Consider the following 21,223-nt stretch of genomic DNA (forward strand, 5'->3'; position numbering starts at 1 on the left):
ATGGTGAGCATTAAAATCCCCTAAGCATACAAATGGTTTAGGCAGGAACTTAAAAAGTTCTTCAATTTCTTTAAAAATATTATTATTAGGTTTATTATAATATAATGATACATAACAAATACTATTTACAACCACTGCTATAACAGACAATTCATCACTATGTACAGGTAGAGTGATATAATTATATGTTAAAGAGTTTTTGACAAGTATGGCCACTCCACCATACCCATCAGGTCTGTCTTCTCTCAGACAGACATATTCTGGTATTTTAAACACTGAATCCTTTCTCAACCATGTCTCTTGAAGACAGATTAGAAAGGGATCATGTTTATTAATAACATGTATTAAATCTTGTTTTCTATTGATTAGACTGCGAACATTCCACTGAACCACTAAGGCTCTCTGATCCATTATTGTTGTTTCTGAGTTGGTATAAAGCATTAATAACTGCTGCAACGTTGGACGGTGATACTGTGTTAGATTGGGACATTAAATTCATAAGAGCTTTTACTATAGCATCAATACTAGGCGTTTCTTCTTTGTTACTACTACAGTTACCACTACTAAAAACAGGTTTTTCCCTATGAATAACTGGTTGTCTTACTATTTCTGAATGAGCATACCTATCATACCCTTTGCCTAACTTTACAGGAGCCCTGGGTTTAAGAAAAACAGTTTTTTTATAAGATTGGTTATTCAACTCTGGTATTTTATCCTGATAACTCTGTGAATCATGCTGTGTTTGTGAAGAAGATGACACTGGTGTTGCAAGCAAAGCCTCAGCATATGAGACCTTAGACACAGGCGGGTGAATTTTGGAAGCTTCCATGTAAGAGATGCAACTTTTGCTCATAGTTTCTTTAATAGCTCTTTGTCTGTTAAATTCTAAACATTTTTTGCTAGTGGCTTGATGTGAACCTTTACACAAGCAACACTGATAGTCATCCTCCTCTACATCACAAGATTCACCAGAGTGACCTTGTCCACACTTGAAACATCTTGGATTTGAGCGGCACTGATTTTTAACATGCCCATAGCGGCAACAAAGGAAACATTGAACCGTTGGATATATATATAGTTCTACTGGCAAGGCCATGTAGCACATGTACACCCGGGTTGGTAATACTTGCCCATCAAAAGTAAGTATAATGGTACCAGTATTCACAAATTGAGTAGTGTTATTGACAACAATTTTCCTTTTTATTCTTCTAATTTTTATAATTGGCCCACAGCCAATTGGCAGGTTAATAGAAGTCTGTACTTCATCATCAGTCAAGTCAAGTGGTACGCCTTTGATCACTCCCATTCGTGTGACATTGGAAGTTGGGATGAAAGCATTGTATTTGTTATTTCCTAAGCTGTCATTACTTAAAAAATTGTTAGCATCAGTGTGTGTAGCAAATGCAATGCTGACTCTATTTCTGCCTATTCTCTTTAGACTGCCGTTCACAACACCTTGAATGTTATTTTGTCGCATAAAACGACCAAAAGTGATAGGATGGAGAGTTGTGCCATCACTGGTAGCTTCTTTTTGAACATGTACAACAAAAGGTGCAATGTCAGACTGTTGGTAGCGGTCACGACCAACAGGCACATGAGTAGGTGGGGAGTTATTATTAAGAGTATTTGTATTTTCAGAATTCGAGGTTACAATGGGATTCGGATTTACTGTTGGCTGTGGATGATTGGTAGCATTCTCTTTTAATTTTGCTTCAGCAACGCAAACACAATCTGTATTTTTATTCTTGCTTGACCCAGATTTGCGTTTTCTTTTATTACAATTGGTACACATCCGTGAAAGAATTTTTCTCTTTAAAGTTACGTCCGTAGTATTTGATACTGACGCATCAGTATCCATCGATGACTCTATCGCGGAAATTAAAATATCTATTGGTGTTTTCGACCCTGAGGGAATCGTTCCCCCAGGGTCGGGGGTCTGGCCATCCCCCATATAAATTACATATAATTAGCACTTACCCCTATATGTACACCTAACTACTTAATAAAATTAAAAACTAAAGCTAAATCTACAAATATATACACTAAATACAGACTCCAATCCTTTAAAAATACAATTTCAAAACTTTAGTTACGAAAACCGCGTCAGCCGCGCACGAAGTTTCCCGCCCTTTTCCTCATCAGTATTTAGTAACGATAACATTTTCTAACTCCATATTTATGAACGCATTCATAATGATTTTGCCACTGGCAGCATTCAGGTATAAATGTTGCCAACTCAAATGTCATAATTTACCTCTTTACCAGGGTGTAACTATAATAAGGTACAATTTGCAAAATTGCATTTTAAATATTATTTTTATTATGGTTTTTTATGAAGTGTTATATATTTTTGTAGGTAAATTTAAATTTTATATTACAATGCAGGCTAATAATAGTTTTCACTAATAAAGGCCACTGTATTTTACTCTTTACAGAAATAAATGTGGTAAATTTTATTAATAACCGGCAACATTGCTCCTAACCTCCGTTCAATCAATGGAAGACCGCGTCTATTTTAGCAATTTAGGATTTTAGCTTGATTCCTGTGTAAACGTTAATAATTGACGAAATATTGTGTTATAAAGTACATTCGTACTAACCAATACACTCGTCGCAACCTACATATTTGAGTAAAATCATTTACTGACAGTATTATCGTGTGATTTATTGAGCGGTCGTGTCGGGGCCGTACTCTCACTAGTTTTCGTTTGTTTTCCGCGTATCAGTGAACAATGGTCCGCGGTACGGGTAGAGGAGGCCGTGGTATGCCTGGGCGCGGTATGGGTCGCCCGCCGTTCAACAGGCCGAGGGTGCTGCTGTTGCGCCCTCCGTTTGATCTGATAATGGCCGAGCCTGCTTTTCCTAGATGTAAACCTGCTCCTGATGACTCTGCGCTTACACAGGTAAAGTAACAACCATATTTACTGTTGATTACTCATATTCACTTGCACAACATGACTCTATATTCATATTGCTTTACATGTAGTTAACATGTTTTATAAAATTTTCCCTTTTTTTGAAAATACTAAATATTGTATAAAAACTTATAAACTAAAAGTAATTGTAAAAGCGGGCGGGGTGGCGGAAAGCGCCGAAATTTTAAAACGTAACAAATATAAGAGCCTCGGTAGAGAGTACCATTTTGTACCATTTGGAGTTGAAACTCTAGGTCCATGGGGTCCCAGCGCGCATAAGTTGTTCGCAGAAATCGCGAAGCGTCTGGTTGACGTAACTGGTGACCGAAGAGCTGGCGGCTACCTCACACAACATATCAGCATTGCGATACAGCGAGGAAATGCCACCAGCATCCTTGGTACAGTGCCTCAGGGGCCTATTTTATTTAGATTTAAGCTAGTTATTAATTTCGTTTAGTAGTACCACTGTATATTGTATGTAAATAAATGATTTTTCCACTTAATTATATTATAGTAAGTATCCTAAATTAATAAAAATAAAACATCCGTAAACCTAAACTACAATAAAAAAAATCACCCCTTGGCAAGGTGCCATAGACACTGAACTCATAATTAAGTTTAGTACTTTCATTTAGTATTTCTTAGTCTGATGGGATGGGAGTTGTATAGTTTAAATGTTTATTAACTCTAGTCATTAGTTTTCAAGGCTTAAAATATCTGTAAATTTAAGTAAGATATAATTATAAACAGCAAAACATACATTGCAGTTTATGTAAATGGTGTCTTCAGCCTATAATCTGTATCTTTAGGTATTCAAATAAAACAATTTGTACATTTTCGGGTATTTATAACATTTATTGGTGAACTGACCAAATACAAAACCGCCTGGATCACCTACCTACATTATTTGATTGTGAAATGTTTTCTTCTACCCTCAACTGGCTTAAGGAGCCATTTGAGGGTAGATTTTGTTTACTTTTATTTAAATACCTAAAGATACAGAGTATAGTCAGAAGTAGCAGTGTAATGCGTGGCAATAAGGCAAATATTTGTTACCAAGAACATTTTCAATTCATTATTATTTGTTTTATAAATGATGTTAATTGTCACCTACAAGCTTTGATTAGGGTGGTATTCCTGTCCAATGTCATTGCGTCTCACTCTCTCATCAAGCAAAATGTGAGACGCAATACACATTGGACAAATATATTATACAGATGGAATACCACCCTTAGTTGGATGCTTTGTCCCTTCGCAGGCCCTGTTAAAGAGGCATGCAGAGCTGTGCCCGACCCCTGCGGAGCAGTCGGCTGTGCTCAGCCTGGTCACCAAGCTGCAGACGGTGCTTGACAACTTGGTGGTGGCTCCGGGGGACTTCGCTGCTTGTGTAAGAAAAACGATTTAGTTTTATATTACATAATTTTCAAAATTAAAATTATAAATAAATTAACTTAAATTAAATTTAAAATTATAAATCGATTAAATTCAATTCAATTACATTAAACAAAAAAAGCCCACTGACCTCTGAAAAGGGTTTTCAGTCTAGTTGACAAGTTCAGAATGGTGAAAAATAGAAATACTGCTCCTAAAAATACGTGTGATACTTCATTGGATTCTAATGAGGTCTATAAAATGTATTCAAATAATTTATTAGCATATAAAAAAATTTAAAGATTATAGATAAATGTGATGCCATACTTATGATATTATTTCCCACATGCCTTCTTAAGCTACATTTAAAAATAGACCCTAAAAAATACATTAAAGTATCTATTAGAAGCAATAAGTGTAAGTAGAATATAATAGAATAGAGTGTTTATTCGTGACAAAAAATTAAAGAAAACAACAAGTAACACAACAACATAATGGTCCCGACTCAGCAGGTGCTAGCCTGGCCAGGCTAGCGCTGGTCTTCCGTCGGGGCCATGATCTTTTACAGCGCTAAGTTATAAAAAAGAACACATTGTAAAAAATAAAAATTATAAGACACCATTCTTATAAAATTAACCTTAGTCGTAACTGTTATCATTGTAGCAACTAGAGGAAGTGAGGCAGGTGGGCTCCTACAAGAAAGGCACTATGATGGCGGGCAAGAACGTGGCCGATATTGTGGTCATCATGAAGACGCTGCCCACCAAGGAGGCTGTTGAGGGGCTCTCCAACAAGGTAATATATGTTGTGTGTGTGTTGTTTGTCCTATGGCACCCCAGAGGTGCAAAGGGTCTTCACAAGTTCGCGCCACGCCTTCCTATATTCAGCGATCCTTCTGGCCTCGCTCCAGCTCAACCTGACCGCTCGTAGTTCATTTGTGACGGACCGCTGCCAAGAGTGTACAGGGCGCCCGAGGCCACGGCTTCCGTCCGGCGGTTTCCAACCGAAAGCGATGGTATAATATGGATGCTGATATTGCTGATACGCAATAATGTGTCAAGTTGTCAACCCACATTAATTTTTCAATAAGATGTCAACTCAAAATATTGACGCTTAAAGTTGACATTTTATTGCAAAATGGATGTTGGATGACTCATTTTTGCTAAACACCATCCATATGTAGCCTAGTTTTAGTCCTACTGAGTACATTACTTGCCCACACTTTAAAAACTTAAAACATGGTTATAATAGGGTATTTGACTACTAGTCAAATCAGTCAGTCAGTCATAGTCAGTTTCTTTTTTCGAACTGTCAAAACGATTTGCTACTATAGAATTTTTATGAAACACTAGCATGTGACGTCACAATCAAATTATACGGGTACGGGGCTTTATAGTTTTATATGGGTTTTAAGATAAAAATTGTGTCTAATAATAACTGTTGTCTACGTTTTTCTATTAATCTTCTGGTGATTTATTTCTTGCATGGTGTAAAATAATTTATTTTAAATACAGTCAAATACCCTATAGCAGTGTGCTGCCTGAATTGCAGTTCAAGTGGGTGAAAAATAAAAATTGCTGTAATAATTAACTACTGGCACAAATTTTCTGGTTCAACACTTTGTTCGTAGGTGACAGAGGAGCTAAACAAGCTACTTGCCGCCGAAGGCGGAGGCTCCGTGACGTGCTCCTGCCACGAGCGGGGCTTCACCGCGCAGGGCGCCGCCGCCGCCGTGCGCGTGCTCGTCACCACGCTGCACCACAACCTGAGGAAGCTGGAGCCAGAGGTAAGTAGCCAGGAGCCCTGGATGTTACCGAGGGAACCTATTTCCCAGTAAGGTAAAAAGTTGTGTCAAACTTGAAAACGATCCTGAAGACCCAATACAAGTCTGCAGGTGATTTAATTAAGGAAGTCATTATTGTTCCCACAAATTCTCATATGCCATAGCTACAATATATTTTTAGATTTATCAAAGGTCTTTGACATTGTCTTTTACCCCAGGTTTGTGTCAAAATTGGAAAAAAATTAAACCAATGTGTAATCATCCGAAATGTTTGATAATTACTTGTCAAATTGTTTCCAATACGTTAAAATTGGGTGTTATTTTGGTAGCCACTAGCTTATTTCCTCTGGAGTTTCCCAAGGATCTCACGTAGGTCAAATTCTCTTTCTTGTAACATAAGAAGGAACATGCTTTGTAGACTTTTCATAATATGAAGCAGAAAAAAGCAAGCTGCATTTTACCTTCAGCCATAGACTAGGAATCCACTAGACGGAGTTTAGAGCAATTATTTCATGAAACCGATGCTGCCAAAAATACAGGGGTGCGGGGGACGAGGTGAGCGAGTCCCGTGTCGTGATTGGTCCGTTCAAAGACACGGGCGTCACACAAAGACACTTCATCGAAAATGGAGTAAAACTACCGTATATTGTGGCAGAGGGGGTAGAGCTACTATGCTATGTCTGGAGGATTCCTAGTCTATGCCTTCAGCTCTGAAGCAACTTTGTTGTAAAGTTAGTATTTGTTGTGCAGGTTCACTTGGAGTACAAGGTGATCAGCAGCCACCTGGCCGCCATCCGCCACAGCCGCTGGTTCGAGGAGAACGCGCACCACTCCTCCATTAAGGTATACATCATTTTATATATCATTATACACGATGATTTTTAATCGGTGATCAGGAACCAATTTTTCTAATTCAGTCAGCGATGGCGATCACATTTAACTATGAAACCAACCGCGAAATCGCGAAAAAAAAAATAACTCTCTCATAGAAAATATCAACATCTAACCAACCCAAATGTATGAAACAGGCAATTTTTTTTGTGATTTCGAGGTTGGTCCCATAGTTAAATGTGATCGCCATCGACGACTGAATTAGAAAAATCGGTTCCTGATCACCAATTACATTTCTTGGTGTATAGCGCTGGTGGCCTAGCGGTAAGAGCGTGCGACTTTCAATCCGGAGGTCGCGGGTTCAAACCCCGGCTCGTACCAATGAGTGTTTCGGATCTTATGTACGAAATATCACTTGATATTTACCTACCAATCGCTTTTCGGTGAAGAAAAACATCGTGAGGAAACCGGACTGATCTCAATAAGGCCTAGTTTACCCTCTGGGTTGGAAGGTCAGATGGCAGTCGCTTTCGTAAAAACTAGTGCCAACATCAATTCTTGGGATTAGTTGTCAAGCGGACCCCAGGCTCCCATGAGCCGTGGCAAAATGCCGGGATAACGCGAGGAAGAAGAAGAAGATCATTTTTAACTGAATCATTTATGAAGATGTTTCCATTGTTGTTAAAAATTGTTTATAAAATGCAACTTTGCTATATTGTCTTACAAATTTTCTATGACAACTATTAGGTGCTGATCCGTCTGCTCCGCGATATGTGCGCGCGCCACGCCGGACTCGAGCCCCTCACCCCGTGGATGATCGACCTGCTGGCGCACCACTGCATCATGAACAACCCGCAGCGACAGGCGCTGCCCATCGCCCAGGCGTTCAGGTACATGCACTTAAAAGCTAATTTATATACACAAGGGACATTTGGGCCTAGGATGCTTCCTTGTGGGACTCCAGATTGACGGCTCAATTCGAACAATAAGATTCGATGCTTATAAGATGTCACAGCGATACGATATTGATATGTTGTGTGACATTTTATTAACATTGTTCAAATTGGGCCGTCAGTCTCTTGTTAGTATACACAAGAAAGAGATTTGGGACTAGAGCATTTCTTTTATTTTTTGCCATTTTATATATTGTGACTTATTTTGCCTATTTTGTGTTATTTTTAGTCAGGATCGTGAGCCCTTTTCATCCTTATAGGAGACAAAAAGTGTCCTAAAATTTCCATACATTTCTCAAACTTTCCTTTTTGTTACAAAGTGTACGTCTAAGTTTCATACAAAGTGTATGGGGAAATGGGAACACAATAGGAAAAAAACTCTGGGACATTTTTTTATCCCATTAGGATCGAAAGAGCTCGTGATTCTGAGTAGAAATAACACAAAAGTGGCAAAAGAGGTCACAGTAAATAAAAATGGCAAAAAATAAAAGAAACGCCCATTAGAGTGTTTCCTTGTGGGACTTCAAAGGTTCAGTCTCTTGTCAATATAGACAAGAAAGAGATTTGGGCCTTAGATGGTTCCCTGTCGGACTCTAAATGATCGGTCACGTATATTAATACATAAGAGATTTGGGCCTTGTTTCCGTGTGGGACTAGAATCCATCTACGCTACTTGTGCGCGCTATCCGCTTTTTACAAGCTTTTATTTAGTTTCACCTGTCCCGTTGTCTGTCTGTCGGTCTGTAATCAAATCTTGCAAGTTAAATTTGATCCACTTCCCGGTTTCCGATTGAGCTGAAAGTTTGTATGCATGTATAAATCTGATGACAATGCAATATTATAGTATCATCGAGCTGATCTGATGATGGAGACAGGATGGAGATATGGGAACTCTGTGATGAAACAACGCAACCTAATTGTGTTAGGGGTAGAATTGTCTCGATGAGTATTAGTTGTCTGTCGTAAGAAAAGTACAGTCAGCGATAAAAGCTTGTACCAAAAATGAAATTTTTGTCAAAAACTTATTTTATTCCGGTTGATATTCTGCAATGCAAATCGTAAATGACAATGATCTAATTCCTGTGTAATTTTGTTTAGACGCTCGTTGTCCCTGCTGGCGGGAGGCCTGTTCCTACCGGGCTGCGCCGGCCTCTCCGACCCGTGCGAGGCCGCGCACGCGCGCGCGCACACCGCGCTCGACCTGCAGGCGCAGGACAACGCCGCAGCCACTGCGCAGACGTGAGTATCTGTCCGTCTCTGTCTCTCACATCGTAACCTAGTCTATTCCAGTAGGCCTATAGAACCTACCTGCTTGTCGTGAACCTTCGCACCGGACATAGTTACAACTAGAGATGCCCCGAATAGTGAATTTGGCCGAATACCGAATATTCGGCCCCTCTCTCGGTCGAATACCGAATATTCGGCATGACATGCGAACATTTCATTCACTATTCGGGACATCTCTACTCTATAGTACATAATTTTAATTCAACATCATATTTCAACATTGCAGACTCCTGCGTGTGGTGGCTCGCGGCGGTCACCGCTACGTCCTAGGCCTGCAGCTCTTCGAGGGTGGCAAGGACATCTCCGGCGAGATCACTGTCTGGGACGGGGTGGTTGTCTCCCCCCTGGCCCCCGCTTACAGCGACGCCCCCGAGCCAATGGATACTGACGACAAAGGTACACTAAGCCACGCGTACACTGTGAACCACTAAAAATAACCGTGTTTGGAGTGGAAGTCACTAGCGACGGGTGCGCTTATAGCAACGCGCGTGAGCCGATGGATACTGACGACAAAGGTACGCACTAAGCCACGCGTACACTGTGAACCACTAAAAATAACCGTGTTTGGAGTGGAAGTCACTAGCGACGGGTGCGCTTATAGCAACGCGCGTGAGCCGATGGATACTGACGACAAAGGTACGCACTAAGCCACGCGTACACTGTGAACCACTAAAAATAACCGTGTGGGGAGTGGTAGTCACTAGCGAGGGGTGCCCCGCTTATAGCAACGCGCGTGAGCCCATGGATACTGATGACAAAGGTACACTCTTAGCCACTCGTACACAGTGAACCAATTGAGGTCACCGTCTGAGACGCAGTCATCTCCCCACTAATCCCAGCCTACGACGACGACCCCGGGCCTGTGAACTCTGATGACAAAGGTACACACTTAACCACGCCAACACTGAACCACCGAACACCATTGTTCACTTCATGTCTTGAAACGTAAGAAAAATGCAGTATTTCATCGAGGAAAACGGCTTAATCCTACGCGAAACCAATGTTTCCAAAATAGAATCCTGAGCGCAGTGAAGGCTTATTCTAATGAAATCTACTTACGTCTTATAACTCTTATGTTACAAGCCTTATTGAGCTTACTGTGGGACTTGAGTCAGTTTGTGTAATAATGTCCTATAATATTTATTTATTTAAGTGAAAACTTCTTTAGCGGCGCTGTGCACTTTTTGAGGTGGGAAAAAAATGTTAAACTCGACATAGCGTAAGGCGTAACCCTCTCTTTCTACCGCGCGGCGAAAATGTATGCCTGAGACTGCTGTTTCGTTTAGGCGGCGCAGGGCGCTTGCGTGACGTCACGTGTGACGGACAATGTCATTGTGTTTTTTGATTTAAACGCCATCTAGTGAGTTTCCCTCAAACTGGTATTAATATAACTGTAGTACTCACAGTGATGTGCTTAAGGGTTTCAAGTAATGCGACTAAAAAACGCTAGATGGCGTTAACCTCAATTATACATAGTGCTGCAGACATTTTGCACTAGATGGCGCTGTTATTAATACTTTGAGTTACAATGTCATTGAGTTTTCACTTCTGCCGGCACTCCCGGAGTGCAACCCTTGTTTTTTTTTTTATTTATTTATGTTTATATTATATTCTCTAACTATTATATTTTGTTCCAGAAGAAGAGCAAGACGGTGTGGCGGCTTGAACCAACACTTTAAGCAATACTTTATTTTTAGTATGAGATCTTTAAATAAGTATGACATGAGACCATACTTTCAGATTGTATGAGATCTTTAATAAATTCTTTAACTTTATTCTTGTTTTACTTGTTTTTAGGGTTCCGTACCCAAAGGGTTAAAACGGGACCCTATTACTAAGACTCTGCTGTCCGTCCGTCCGTCTGTCACCAGGCTGTATCTCATGAACCGTGATAGCTAGGCAGTTGAAATTTTCACAGATGATGTATTTCTGTTGCCGCTATAACAACAAATACTAAGAAGTACGGAACCCTCGGTGGGCGAGTCCGACTCGCACTTGTCCGGTTTTTAGTTTCATCCAAAGAACCCCACAGCAAACATAGGGACAAACATAGGCAGTGAAGCTAAATAAGTGTAAAAACAGGATTGTTGGGTACAGTCGGACAAAACTCATGACAAAGTGAGTAAATGTCATCATTGATATCAAAGGATCCCGCAGCAAACAGGCAAAAAGTGGTATTAGTCAAATCCCACGAAATTTTAGTATGAATGTAGTATGCGTCCAAAGTTAAAACGGCCGTTTTTGTTTTGAGTTCATAGATCAACGAATCCAGCATCATAAAAACTAGTCTGATGTATTCAAAAGGTACTTAAATACAAAATACTGTACGTAGCGGCCCCCTTTTTTAAATATCTTTCGTTAAATATAAATAATCATGATTATTTGGCAGTGGCGCTAGTGTGCACGTTGATGGGCTCTTAAAAAAAAAGGTGTCATTTTCTGCATGGTACACGATTCGGTAAAAACGCATATTGTTTGTTGGTTTATTTGACGATGAACTTTTTTATTCGATTAATTAGTCGAATAAAAAGTTAATTGATTAATGCCCATCTCTGATTAACCATAACCTCTGTATGTACTTCTTAAGCCTTCTAACCGTCTGACCTTGGTCAGTTTTGGTCAAATTTTGTTGGAAACAACTGTCTACACGGTCCGGGACGGACCAAGGCCGCGCGGTCTGAAGGCTTGTCGGCGACCGTGTAGCAAGGGCTTTAGGTTTATTTGCAAGAAGTTAATTTTAGTTCAAATTGCCTGCTAGATGTCGCTGTACCGTGTGTTGAAAATCCTAGTTCGCGGTGTTAAAATTTTTCCGCGAAACATGACGTCTGGCCGGTACTAAGTAGATATTAAAGAGAACAGCAATTTGTCCACATAGGCTTATAATAACCAAGTTGCTGGGAACCTATAGAAAGAGGTAATTGCTAAAGTGTATCTCTTAAGTTTTACTTGCCTTAAAAGGCAAAAAAAAAAACGAATATATCTGGAAATACCAAGACCTGGCCCTGGGTACCTGTCCTATATGCTTTCAAGAGTTCAGCGGTCAAGCTCTTACTTCAACCAGGGGGGTGTCACTACGCAGTTTAGGTACATTTGGCCGGCGCGCCGCCCGGGCAGGGCTGGCGTATGGCAGTGGGCTGCCGCTCGACCGCACGATAGTCGTGTCACGTGGCGCTCGCGCAAATAAGATTCACCGTTCGTGCGCGGTTATAAGTTTCAATTTTGTTGCAGGCGGCGAGTATAGGTATAATTTTATACCTAAATCTGACTTTTGTGAAGGAGTGAATTTTCTGTACGGTAGTACTATTAGTTATTCTGTGCTTCAACCAAGTGCGGAGCAGGGATGTTGCGAACATCCGCAACCGCGGAACTTCCGCATTAATTTCAACATCCGCATCCGCATAAAATCGATGAGGAGCTTATGCGGATGCGGATGTCGAACAAGTCGGTACAGGAACGTCTAAGCGCCGGCGTAAGTGCTAGGTAATTTCGTCATTACCTATAACGAAATCGTCTAGATCCAGAAAAGTCGGCCAAGTTACAGTTTATTAAATATAACGCACCTATATTCTTGCTGAAATTCTAAACGATTCGATTTTTTTAATAAAAAAAAAACTAAAAATGTAATATATGACGTTTTCTAAGTACCTAATCTTGACATCCGCATTCGCGGATGTGAGCCTTTAAATATCCGCATCCGCATCCGCGGATGTCAAAAAATCTGCATCCGCAACATCCCTGGTGTGGAGTTGTGGATATGTATTTTTCATCACACTCGCTCAGTAAATTGCACGCAGGCTTAGCGGGAGTTTGGCGGAAGTAATAGAAAAAGCGTTTTCCCTAGGGAGTAATGCAGTTTCTAGTACCATAATTAACATTTTTTTGTCTTATTATACTTCATTTTTGTATCGCAAGTGTGATGTAACATTGTGTGTAACTCGGGGCGTAATAATATTGCAAAGCCGAGTCTATAAATCGCTCCGGCAAGCCGCCGCGATTTAACTTACTCTCGTTTGCAATATTTAACTTACGCCCCATGTTGCACAATGCACTATTGTTTGGAATGTCTCAAACGCGCCCTCAAGTCTAACAATAGTACCTACCGTACCGTACAGCAAGGAAACTTCCTACAAAACCGAAGTTTGACAGCGGTTCAGGGTCGAATCATGCTGTCCCTTTATGGCACTATCCCTTTCGGCTATTAGGTCCTTACCTATGAAATTGGCGTTTTTGTTCATAGATATAAGTCTGATCCTAGTTTTTTTTTTTTACAAAAGTACATACACAATTACAATAAAACTACAGTGCACTCAATAAACAACGATTTTACATACAATTAATTGTTATTTTTTATTGTTAAGTGTTCAGAATTAAGCCTTGAAAATAGGTCTTTTCATGTGCTGTCGGTTCGAGTATTAAAATTACTTATATTTTTCTAATGGTACCAATTTTCAAGAAATGGAGATATTGAAAACATACCTTAAAGGTGTCAAAAATTACTGGAAAAATTTTGTTTGGTTAGAATTAGCCATCAAAAAAATATCCGCAAAATTAATTGTATGGAAATTCGTGTTTCGTTGAAATTCTCCGAACAAAACGCCAATTTCATAGGTAATGACCTAATATTTAAGGTTGTCAAAACTCAAGCCATTATCTTATCTGTGGTCGTGCACGCAAAGGGACGTCAAGTTGTGTCAACCCTAATAATTGCTCGGAGCAATGTTGAGCCGAGCGGAGCCGAGTTTGGCCGTCAGGAGTTTCGCACCCCTGGTTTACGCTTCACCGTATGGGAGAGGCACTGATATTCTGCCAGGACCAGAACACGTCAATAAAAAAACAGTGAAAAATATGAAATAGTTAAAAGTTATATAGTTACTAAGTCTTGAAATTATATATGTTACTGTAAAAGCCCGAAGTACGGTAAAATTGCAGGAACCTTTGGTTATAAGACGTCCATTCGTGTACCTCCAAATGATTTATGGCTCATTTAGAGAACTCGCATGCGAGTTTCATTACATTGCGGGTTTTGATCGGTCGGTTGAATTGAACCAACCAACCAACAGTCCGCAATGTAACTTAAATCGCATGCGAGTTTGCGCGCCGTCTAAATCAGCCCTAAGTGTCTTAGAATGTGTATTTTAAATTTGAACCTTTTTGTAGGGTAAATAGGGAGTATTACTGCAATGTTCTGCCGCTAGAGTGCAGCACTAATTTGTTTAGTAAACCATATACTTACATACTACGCCTTAAAAAAAAATTTGACAAGTTTTTACTATGACATTGATGCATCAAGGCGCTTTGTTTACAGGTGGCCTACCGCGAAACGCGACAATCGAAATTTCGTTATCTGCCTCTCTATCGATCGAATAAGCAAGAGTGATACTGATAGAGAGGCAGAAACCGAACTTTCGATTGTCGTGTTTCACGGTAGGCCATGTGATTAAGTTAGAGACGCCCTCTACGCAAAGTTTTGCGTAATATTCCCTATTGGAATAAATTTCGCTCGTTTGAAATACCAAAAAAACTATCTGTAAAAAACTGTGTCTGTGTGTGTTGTGTGTGTACCTATCTGTGTCTGTGTTTTTTCTAATTTTGTTAACGAATTGTGTAATTTTAGTATAGTATAATAATATTAGTCAATTAAAATATGTAAATAAAAAGCCTGGAGATCTGTAAAAAAGGTTCTAATTGGATTGAAACGGAGTGTACATTATAATGCACATTGGGCCTAACGAGGTTATAAGGCGTCCAGTTTCTTCTGTGCCTCGCGATTGTGTGTCTTAGCGTGTGTAATCAAGGTGCATTTTTGCAGGAACTTCTTGCCGCAGAGCTCGCAATGGAACCGTCGCTCGTCGCGATGGCCCCTCATGTGGACGTCGAGCGCTTTCTTGCGAGGATAGCTGGAATTAATATGTTGATGTTAAATTGCTTTTATTAATAATTCTATAAGAGGCATGGCAGTCGGGCTAATATTGATACCCGAGCAAGCGAAAGATTCCAAAATTGAGCCACAAGCGTAGCGAGATTGGGTGGTTCGAAAAATGGAATCTTGACCGTTGCGAGGGATTCAAAGCACGAGGGTTAAAGAAAATTTGCCCCCGCGAGTGAAACACAAAAATTTTCACCACACCAACCCGAAGCAAATATTAAATGTAAAATATCAAACAAAATCAAACCAAAACAAATCCAAATGAATGTTATTAAATATTTATGATCCAAAATCATCACTTAAAAGTCAATTCTACCAGCAAACAAGAAAACAACTCATAATTTGCATTTGATTACTTTGCCTCACATGTGAATAAAATGCAACTTTGCTATCAGTTTGGAAGTGCAAAGTAAGCCTTTCCGAGCTGGTGTGGTGAAAAAATATGTTTTATGTTATTATCCACAGAGGAAAATAAGAAGTACGTTGAGAGGGTGTGTTCCGTGGCGCTCGGTGCAGTGTGATAGTGCGGCTAGAGGCCTAGAGGCCTAGCGGCCGCAGCCGAGCTGGTGTGGTGGAAATAAAAGCACCTTTTATCGCAGAGCGCGCAGTGGTGCTCGTTGGCGCCGGTGTGCGCCGCCACGTGCCCGCGCAGCTCCTGCTTCTGGAAGAAGCCGGCGCCGCACTCCACGCTTCTCCTTGAAATGCTTGTTGCGCATGTGAGATGCATAAAGCCACCTTTTATCGCAGAGCGCGCAGTGGTGCTCGTTGGCGCCGGTGTGCGCCGCCATGTGCCCGCGCAGCTCCTGCTTCTGGAAGAAGCCGGCGCCGCACTCCACGCAGAAGTGCCGCTTCTCCTTGAAGTGCTTGTTGCGCATGTGAGATGCATAAAGCCACCTTTTATCGCAGAGCGCGCAGTGGTGCTCGTTGGCGCCGGTGTGCGCCGCCACGTGTCCGCGCAGCTCCTGCTTCTGGAAGAAGCCGGCGCCGCACTCCACGCAGAAGTGGCGTTTCTCCTTGAAGTGCTTGTTGCGCATGTGAGTCGACAGGTTACCTGACAAAAAAAGTAGCAATATTCTTGTGATTAGGTTGCCGAGTGGACCCCTGGCTATCTAAGTGACAACGCTAGGAGGATGGCTTTTTGTGTGAACGAGAAATACGAATGGTCCTAATATAGATCCCTGGGGTACACCCTTCTTATCCATCGATTTCAACGAAAAGGGACCGTATGTTGAATTATTTGTTTTTGATTATACATATTTTATATAATATGTAATGTATGTATTACCCTAAAAGTCATACACATTATTTTTTTTACTACTAATATTATTGGTCTACACCTACAGAATCAAACGCTTTGGCTTAATCTGTATGTCTGTAACATCAACTACAGTAATATAATCTGCTAGCGAGAACTTCCATCACGAAATGTGTTATCCCCTCGGGCGGCAGAGAAATATCTTAAATTTTCGCGCTTTTTTATTCAATTTTTTTTTTCAATAACAGCCGCCGCATGCGCGGTTGTCGGAGAGCGTCCATTTCGAGGCACCTTGCCGCACGAGGGGTTATGCAAATACTATTGTAACATCGGTGGGGAGACACTCCTGCCTTCGATCAAACTCGGCTCCGTTCGGCTCAGCCTTGCTCCGACCAAGTATTAGGGTTGACACAATTTGAGGTCCATTTGCGACTTGATGACTTAAATTTTGACAACCCTAAATAGTCGAAAGGGATAGTGCCATAAGTTAGAAATGGAAATTATTATTCGACCCTGAACCGCTGTCAAACTTCGGGCTTGTAGGAAGTGTCCTTTCTGTATGGTAGTACTCTTAGTTATTCTGTGGTAATATGAACCTGCGAGTAAGAAATCCTTGGAGCATACGGAGCAGGTGTGGGGTGCTCTAGCGCCGTGCCGCGCGGCGAGGTGGCGCGCGCGCCGCGTGAGCGTGGGGAAGCGGGACGGGCAGTGCGGGCACGCGTACAGATCCACAGACTTGTGCTTGCGTTGTCTGTCACAAACAAATATGTGACGTTATCTATAAAAAAACCGGCCAAGTGCGAGTCGGACTCGCGCACGAAGAATTCCGTACCATTACGCAAATATAACGTTTGTTGTATGGGAGCCCCACTTAAATATATATTTTATTTTGTTTTTAGTATTTGATGTTATAGCCGCAACAGAAATACATCATCTGTGAAAACTTCAACCGTCTAGCTATTACGGTTCTTGAGTTACAGCCTGGTGACAAACAGAGGGACGGACAGCAGAGTCTTAGTAATAGGGTCCCGTAAAAACGGGCACAGATAATAAAAAAAATATTTTATCCAACTTCCAAAATGGATATCCTGTATTCATATTATTACCTCATATTATCTGTATGTACCTATAATAGATATCGTAATAGTAATTTTTTTTGTTTAGGTATTTTAAACAAAATTAATTTATTTATACAAAAGGTTAATGGTATATAAACTTATACAAAAATAACTTAAATATATCTTAATATTAAAATATTTTAATATAAAAGACCTCCGCGAGTTGTACCGGGTGCAAAGGTGCCCATCACAGTTGCCGCGTTACCACGTTGGATAGTAAGATAGATATTTCGTTAATAGTAAAGAGCTAGGTCTTATTAATATATCACTTGTAGTATCTACGATAATAATGTTACCTGTGTGAATTCAATGAGTTGTAGTTATGGAACTCCGTGTCGCACTGGTCGCATTTGAACGGGCCTTTAATGTGAGATGGCATGTGGCGTTTGAGTCTCTTCTTTGTCAGGAAACCTAAAAGTAGGTACTATTTGTTAGTAAGGCCTCATTTCGTCGGGTGACAAGCAAAAGTCACTAACTAACACCATTGAAATTATTGGACAATAAACTGTGTTACAAGTGTAATAAAGTGCATTGTTACTTTAATTTTTTGATAGTAGTTTTGCTTGTCACCCGACGATTTATACGAAAGCTTTTTCAACGCGCGTTAAAAAAGCCCTTGAATCCGTCTACACGATAAATTATTTAACAACCAACGCTTAAAAGTCGAAAATCCAACAACGCTTGATAAAAAGCGCCACCGCTGTCGTGTGATTAAATACACATATATCCATTTGTGTCATTCAAACGCTTTATTAACGCGCGTTGAAAAAGCTCTCGTGTAAATGGGGCCTAAATGTCGTGTTCTTTTATAAAATATACCTAGGTACTATGTAAACCCTTTAAACGTTATTTAAATACTACAGTATTTTTACCTTTAAAACTTAACTTTTTTTTAAATACACCTATCACACAAAACACAATAAAGTGAGGGGTAGGAAGGAAACTAGGGCGTTCGGGCTTTCTCGGCTCAGCATTGCTCCGAGCAATCATTAGGGTTGACAAAACTTGACGTCCCTTTGCGTGCACGACCATAGATAAGATAATTATGTACTTAAATTTTGACAACCCTAAATAACCGAAAGGAAAGGGGTAGTGCCGTACATTACAAAAGGGACAGCATGATTCGTCCCTGAATCGCTGTCAAACTTCGGTTTTGTAGGAGGTTTATTTTCTGTATGGTAGTACTATTCTTCTTCTTTGCCACGGCTCATGGGAGCCTGGGGTCCGCTTGGCAACTAATCGCAAGAATTGACGTAGGCACTAGTTTTTACGAAAGCGACTGCCATTGCCATCTGATCTTCCAAACCCAGAGGGGAAACTAGGCCTTATTGGGATTAGTACTATTACTTATTCTAAAGTTTTCAAATAAAAGTTTGAAGTTAGGTTTATGACTATTCCCCTCTTACCTTTCCCGCAAGTCTCACAAATATGATTCGGGAAGTGTTTATTCATATGCGCATGGTACACATATGCATTGGCCAGCACCAACCCACACTCGACACACTTGAAGTCATCCGTAACCTCATATTGGACCTCATTCTTGACAGTAGGCTCTTTCTTTCTTTTCCGGGCTACTGTGATACGTTTCTCTCTTTCTAGTGCTATGCTGGGTTGTTTCTTATCTTTTTCTGCAGACTCTGGATGGTTTAGGTCTGAAAAATCAGTATAACCATGTGTTATCAAATAAAAAGAACCTTTTTTAGATCTGTGAGTGTGATTACTTTCATACAAATTCTCATGCCACAATACCAGTCAGATTTCAAAGTTTTGAAAGCGTTACCATCAGTACCCATACCATGAGTCACTGACAGTGTCAAAAGTGACATATAGTCGGGTGACAAGCAAAAGTCACTAAGTACTATCAAAAAATTAAAGTAACAATGCACTTTATTACACTTGTAACATGGTTTATTGTCCAATAAATTCAATGGTGTTAGTTAGTGACTTTTGCTTGTCACCCGATGATATATGTTAACATCTACGTAATTTACTTTCTATACATCTCGCTTGCACTACAAGTACGAGCAAGATGCATAGAAAGTAAGATACATTCTCGAAGGTGTTTAAGCCAGTGACAAACTGGTGGTAGCCACACAGAGTGAAAGTTGAACATGATATTATATTCAATAGTATCTTACCTTGTTTATCGTCTTCAGTCAGTTTTTTTTCCTCAACATTATATTTGACATCTGCTTCTAAAACTAATTCTCCGGAGACCTTCCTTACTAGTGTACAATTTTCTGATTTATCCAGTTGAATTACTGAAAATAAAATAGATTACATATGTAGCACTGTATGTTCAGTATGTATCTTCCTACCTTTTCCCAGATTTTTTTTAGTTCACAGGCAATCTGGAGTTCATATTGGTCAGGTTTAAGTGTTTTTTTTTAATACTGGATTTTACTCCCTGCAATTTTGCACAGTGAACTTGGCAATATTGTTGAGGTTTAAGTGTTGCTAGAATTTAGGTCATTTTTATGTCAAAACAGATCTATTACATCAACCAAATAATTCATCTTAAAGGAATATTTCATAAAATCTGAGAAAATATGTGTCTGTAGACAAGTTATAGAATATGTCATCCACAGTACCATCTTTACCATAAGGGCACACGGGCCCGTGCCCAGGGCTCCCATCCTCATTTAATTGCTCATAATAAATAGAAGATCATAGTAGTAAAATGTTGGGCCCCAGCATAGTTTAAGACGGCTCTGGTTGGCGAATCTACTCATGCAGATAGCGAACAGAGAAACAACCCTTACATCCATTAACCTGCAGAGCGTTGAGGGTTTCAAGAACTTGACGCCGGAATTTCCGTGCCTCCTGCAGCGCCCGGGCACACTCTTCACACACGAAACTGTCGTCTTCGTAATCTTCTTGTAAAGGCTAGAATTATTACAGCATCACTTTGAAATGAGATTACATGTCCATTCTTGCATTTTACGCCAAAGAAAATTCAATAATAGTTATTTACTCAATTTTTTATTGAGTCTGTGCGGAAAGAGAAGAGTCGTGAAATGTATGGGCTTCATTGCAGGACTCTTCTCTTTCCACACAGACTCTACCAACAGCGTAAATACTAAGGGGCATAAAAAAGAACTCATTTTAAAAAACTTACTTGAATAGAATAAAGGTCTTTAAGCATTTCGGCATAGTTTGTATCGGGTTTATCACTGTATAAATTTATTAAATCATTGGTTGATAAGCAGCAAAAACAAAAATAAGCATCAATTGACATTTTGATAGACTTAAATAAATTATAACAGTGGAATTTCTAGTATATCAATAGTAAACATTTTTTAGGTTATGTTTACCAGATGTCAACTGTCACCAAGACGGTCAATGTTCGTTCAGATATCTTTTATTTTAATCATTTATTTACAAACAAGATATATTCAGTGGTATTACTAAAAGCTCGGACTAAAAGGAATTAATATTAACTTTATTACTTAGAGAAATCTTTTCATTTTTAATTTAAGTTAAAATCCGTAAGACTAAGAAGAAATAACCCTATCTCGCTCTCACTTATGGATGCGGTGCGGTAGTCTGTTACGGCTTTAAAGGCCAGTGGGCCTTTCCTTTCTATAATAATTGAAGAGCGTTAGTTCACTGGGCGTAACCGCATTTTAGAGTTAGACACCAAGAAAAGTCTGCAGCGATTTTGACAGCATACGCAGTGCAATTGTTATTTATACGTTATATTTCATAGAAGTTTTAAAATAATACACTGCGTGTGCTATCAAAATCGTTGTAGACTTTTCTTGGTCTAACTCTAGCAAGTTTC

At 40.0% G+C, this 21,223-nt stretch overlaps 2 protein-coding genes across 5 annotated transcripts in view; one reads left to right on the plus strand and one right to left on the minus strand.

The window, feature by feature from the left end:
* Positions 1-2,476: 2,476 nt before the first annotated feature.
* Positions 2,477-21,223, plus strand: part of LOC134803249 (interleukin enhancer-binding factor 2 homolog) — a 143,552-nt gene continuing 124,805 nt past the window's right edge. Inside the window, exons 1-9 of one of the 4 annotated variants that reach the window (XM_063775959.1) lie at positions 2,482-2,903; positions 4,174-4,302; positions 4,950-5,081; positions 5,917-6,072; positions 6,820-6,912; positions 7,648-7,790; positions 8,952-9,092; positions 9,367-9,536; positions 10,778-10,915. In XM_063775959.1, coding sequence (XP_063632029.1) covers positions 2,733-2,903; positions 4,174-4,302; positions 4,950-5,081; positions 5,917-6,072; positions 6,820-6,912; positions 7,648-7,790; positions 8,952-9,092; positions 9,367-9,536; positions 10,778-10,806 — 1,164 coding nt within the window. In that variant the 5' untranslated portion in view covers positions 2,482-2,732 and the 3' untranslated portion in view covers positions 10,807-10,915. Of the gene's footprint in view, positions 2,904-4,173; positions 4,303-4,949; positions 5,082-5,916; positions 6,073-6,819; positions 6,913-7,647; positions 7,791-8,951; positions 9,093-9,366; positions 9,537-10,777; positions 10,916-21,223 lie in introns of those variants that run through there. The other 3 variants (XM_063775960.1, XM_063775957.1, XM_063775958.1) reach the window with 3 other exon arrangements.
* Positions 14,816-20,720, minus strand: LOC134803455 (zinc finger protein 771-like). Its single transcript, XM_063776274.1, has 8 exons — positions 20,558-20,720; positions 20,202-20,325; positions 19,578-19,700; positions 18,846-19,091; positions 17,736-17,850; positions 16,918-17,072; positions 15,961-16,117; positions 14,816-15,037 (listed from the first exon to the last, which is right to left on the minus strand). The coding sequence occupies exons 1-8, from the start codon at positions 20,675-20,677 to the stop codon at positions 14,875-14,877; spliced, it is 1,203 nt and encodes a 400-aa protein (XP_063632344.1). The 5' UTR covers positions 20,678-20,720; the 3' UTR covers positions 14,816-14,874.

The sequence above is a fragment of the Cydia splendana genome, chromosome 26 (assembly GCF_910591565.1).
Source record: "Cydia splendana chromosome 26, ilCydSple1.2, whole genome shotgun sequence".
Lineage (NCBI taxonomy): Eukaryota > Metazoa > Arthropoda > Insecta > Lepidoptera > Tortricidae > Cydia > Cydia splendana.

Coding starts and splice junctions, on each gene's coding strand:
- LOC134803455 (XM_063776274.1), bottom strand. CDS start 20,677: ATGTCAATTGATGCTTATTTTTGTTTTTGCTGCTTATCAACCAATGAT. Junction 17,851..18,845: donor TTGTGAGACTTGCGGGAAAG/GTAAGAGGGGAA, acceptor ACCTACTTTTAG/GTTTCCTGACAAAGAAGAGA. Junction 17,073..17,735: donor AACTCATTGAATTCACACAG/GTAACATTATTA, acceptor TGTTTGTGACAG/ACAACGCAAGCACAAGTCTG.